Source organism: Nelumbo nucifera, chromosome 3 (assembly GCF_055504915.1).
Source record: "Nelumbo nucifera cultivar China Antique chromosome 3, China Antique-T2T, whole genome shotgun sequence".
Classification (NCBI taxonomy): Eukaryota; Viridiplantae; Streptophyta; class Magnoliopsida; order Proteales; family Nelumbonaceae; genus Nelumbo; species Nelumbo nucifera.
The window spans coordinates 28,340,305-28,343,793 of NC_142651.1; the positions used below are offsets into that span (position 1 = coordinate 28,340,305).

Genomic DNA, 3,489 nt, shown 5'->3' on the forward strand with positions numbered 1-3,489 from the left:
AATCCTGTTAGAGATTTAAGGATGTGCATCCAATCTTAATGGAATCTAAATGACAATTCATATCATTTTGAACAAGTAAGGTAAGTCAGTTGGACATGGTTATCAATAATAAAACTGTCATGAAGCTGGACTTCTACCGGAACAGAAGTAAAACAGCAAAACTGACATAAAGTAAGGCAAGTTAGTTGGGCATGGTTATCAATAACACCATGTCAAATGACTTAAAGGACTTCTACAAGAAGCACTTGATACCATCACTGACCATTCACCTGTTTGTCAAATCAAAATTCTAACTTCTTCTATGAGGACAAAAGAAGAACAAAACATTTCACATGGAATGCCAGAGTAGGAGGTGATTGCTGATTTGTGCTGTAGATGCCAACCATTTATCTATGAATTTATACCAGATAACAAATTTCTATACAAACTTGACTAGGAAATTATAACCGAGCACCTAGTAATTTCAGAATAAAGCAACAGGCTACTAAGGCCAGCATCTAGTGGAGTTCTGATAATAATCCAGACACTAATCACTCTAAACCATACCGTCATTTACTAGGTGTTCAGTTATAATGGTATGGTTTAGAAAGATTAGTGTCTGGATTATTTTGATCCATAAATTTATTCATTATAGATTTTTTAAACCTTGCTGGGTTTATTACCCCGATGATACATACAATTCCTGTTCCCATCCATACCTAAGGTTTTTGATTCGTTTCTTTTCCCTTTTTTATTGCATCTCAGTATGTAGAATATGAATAAGATTACAAGTGCAACCGGGTACTTTTCAAACGTGAAGTACCTAAAGTTATATCTTTCATTGCAGCATTAAGCAGATTAAGCACCTTTTTTTTTTGGTATGCACAGATTAAGCACTTGAGGGAGGAAACAATGAGCAAAAACGTTCAACTTTTATTATAAATTAGAAGAATTAATAATTGCTAATTCTCTCTCTACTCTGTGTTAATAATCAAGTTGTAGCTTATAAGAAAAAGGAAAATAAATAGGAACAATAACAAATGAGTAAAAGGAAACAGAATTGAGGTCATCTGACTCCAAGTCCGTCTTCTGTAAGCCTTGACTTGATCCTGTTTATGGTACCCTCCACCGCAAGATCGAAGGCATCCTTCTTCGCCCTCAATCCCAGGGAGCTTCCATGCCTCCTGTACATAATCCTGGGTATCAATTCAATGACTTTCTCCCTCATCCTCCTGACTTCGGCCTTGGGAATCGCCGTTAGCACGTCGATGATGCTCAGCCCCTTGAACACCACCTCTTCTTTTAGTATGAAGACCGAGAATTCCCCATACTGCTCCTCGGGCAAATGCCACCCGAATTGTGCCTTGGCCGACTGTTCCTCGAAGAACACCGGTATGCAACCGGCAAGTATCCCGTCGAAGGTCGATCGCCGAGTTGGCGTATCGCCAGGGGGCTGCAGGCAGAAGCTCGATTGCAGCATTGTCCTCATGTACCGAATTGGGTCGTGCTCGCAAACGCCATTGGAACAATCTATGAATTCACATGGCTTAATGATGATGCTGCTGCTGCTAGTACTGATGCCGGTTTTGTTGCTGCACTCGGTTCGAATGCTGCGTCGAATATTGGGAGTCGAAGACGTGCCACCGCCACCAGCGAAGACCATGAGTATGGTGCGACGAGCGCGTCGTACGCGGGCAATCCAGGAGTCCAGCAATTGGAGATTTGGGGGATGAAATGAAGTCGGGTAGGGGATGGCGTGTTCCTGCCACGGCCAAGCCCGGGATTCGAGTGTAAGCGCGGTGACGTTGTAGAATTCAGGCAATTCTAAGAAGGAAGTCCCCCAAATCGGGGGATCGTTGGTCAAGGGTCGAGAGAAATCCCAGGCAGCACGGGCCATGACCAAGAAATGGTCGTGGCCGGCGTGCCTTTGCCACACGTGAGGCGAATCACTCTGAAGGAATCGAAAGAGATCGAGGCCGTGTTCGGCGCTGGAATTGATATCGGGGACGAAGAGGTAGCGGAGGGCATCGATGCCGGCGTAGTAGGGGAGGAAGATGGCGTCGGCAGTGGAAGGGTCGGAGGTGAGGCAAGGGTATTCAAGGATGCGACGGTGGAAGATGAGCTCGAGCATGAAGGAGTCGGTGCGGTACCAGCTACGGGAACGGTTGTGGGTCTTGTGGCCGAGGCCATGATTGGCCAAGTAGGGACAGAAATCGTCGTAGAGTGGGTAATCGGAGCAGTTGGTGAGGAGATCGAGATTAAAGCGGGAAGGAAGTTTCCTGACGTGGACCCAGCGTCCGGCGCATTCTGGCTCTGGGTTATCTGATCCTGTTGTCTGTCGATGAGAAGCAACGATGAGATCCAAAGAGAGGAGGAGGAGGAAGAGGGTGAAAAAAGGAGAGAGAGTAGATTTGATGCTAGAGAACATGGTGGAAGGGGAGAGAGGGGAGTGAGGGCAGCTGCAGATTCAGATCGTTTGTCTGGTTTTTCTTCTTCATTTCACCATTACAATGCCCACGTTGGTGCGAATGAACATAGATGTGTAAGTAGATTAGAATTTCGATAGGCTTCGTTTTGTCTTGTCTGTATAATTTGTACTTTCTCTAAGACGGTGGACACTCGCGCACTTGACAGTAAAATTGTTCAATTAACAGGAACTCAGATTCTCAAAGTGACAAAGAGAGGGAGATCAGATATGAAATAATAATAAATAAATAAATAAAAAAGAAAATGGGGTTGAGACCGTCCGTAATATCCATCATTCATTTTAGATTTGTGGAAATGCAGATGGGGTTTTCAAGTTTCACCCGAACGTGTCGGTGGGGACTGGGGAGTGAGAGTAATGAGGGGCACTGGTGTTCGCGAATCCACTCATCGCGGCGACTTCACATCTGCGCCCCAAAGAGGGCTTCCCACACACATCCCACCTTCTATTGGGAACATCTTCCGATAACAGTACAGGTGATGCTCCCAATACAAGGTGGGGGATGTGCTGTGGGGCATTGTGGGGCGCACATGTAAACTCCATCGCGGCGGCTTTCTGATGTCAAACAAATGGACACTTAGCTTTCGATTCACATGTTAGTTTTTGTTTTTTATTATCGGTTCAATTAATTTAATTTTTTCTCGAGTTGCGTTCATAATTATACGAAATTCTTCGGAAATTTCATCTGTTTTCGACCTAAAATAGGAACAAAAATATTATTTATGTATGAAATCTAGATAGAAGCATAAATGTTTTTTTACTTTTTACTTTTTAGAGGTGTTGAACATATGAAATTATTTCTGTCGATCAATTTTTTAGCATTTGTAATTTTCTGATTTTGGTAATTTTGAGTTTAATTTGTATTATTTCATAAAAAATAATTTATTAAATTCAAAATAATATTAAAAATACGAATAAATTATAAAAATAAGAATAAAGTTGAAAAATAGGTATAAATTTGTAAATTAAAAATAAATTATTAAAAGTTAAAATAACAATAAAAATAGTAATAAAATCCATGAAGC

The 3,489-nt window shown here is 42.0% G+C and overlaps 1 protein-coding gene across 1 annotated transcript; it reads right to left on the reverse strand.

Moving 5' to 3' along the window:
- Positions 1 to 892: 892 nt before the first annotated feature.
- On the reverse strand, positions 893 to 2,738 carry LOC104605155 (Exostosin family protein). Its single transcript, XM_010269815.3, has one exon. The coding sequence runs from the start codon at positions 2,405 to 2,407 to the stop codon at positions 1,046 to 1,048; it is 1,362 nt and encodes a 453-aa protein (XP_010268117.1). The 5' UTR covers positions 2,408 to 2,738; the 3' UTR covers positions 893 to 1,045.
- Between the last annotated feature and the right edge of the window lie 751 nt (positions 2,739 to 3,489).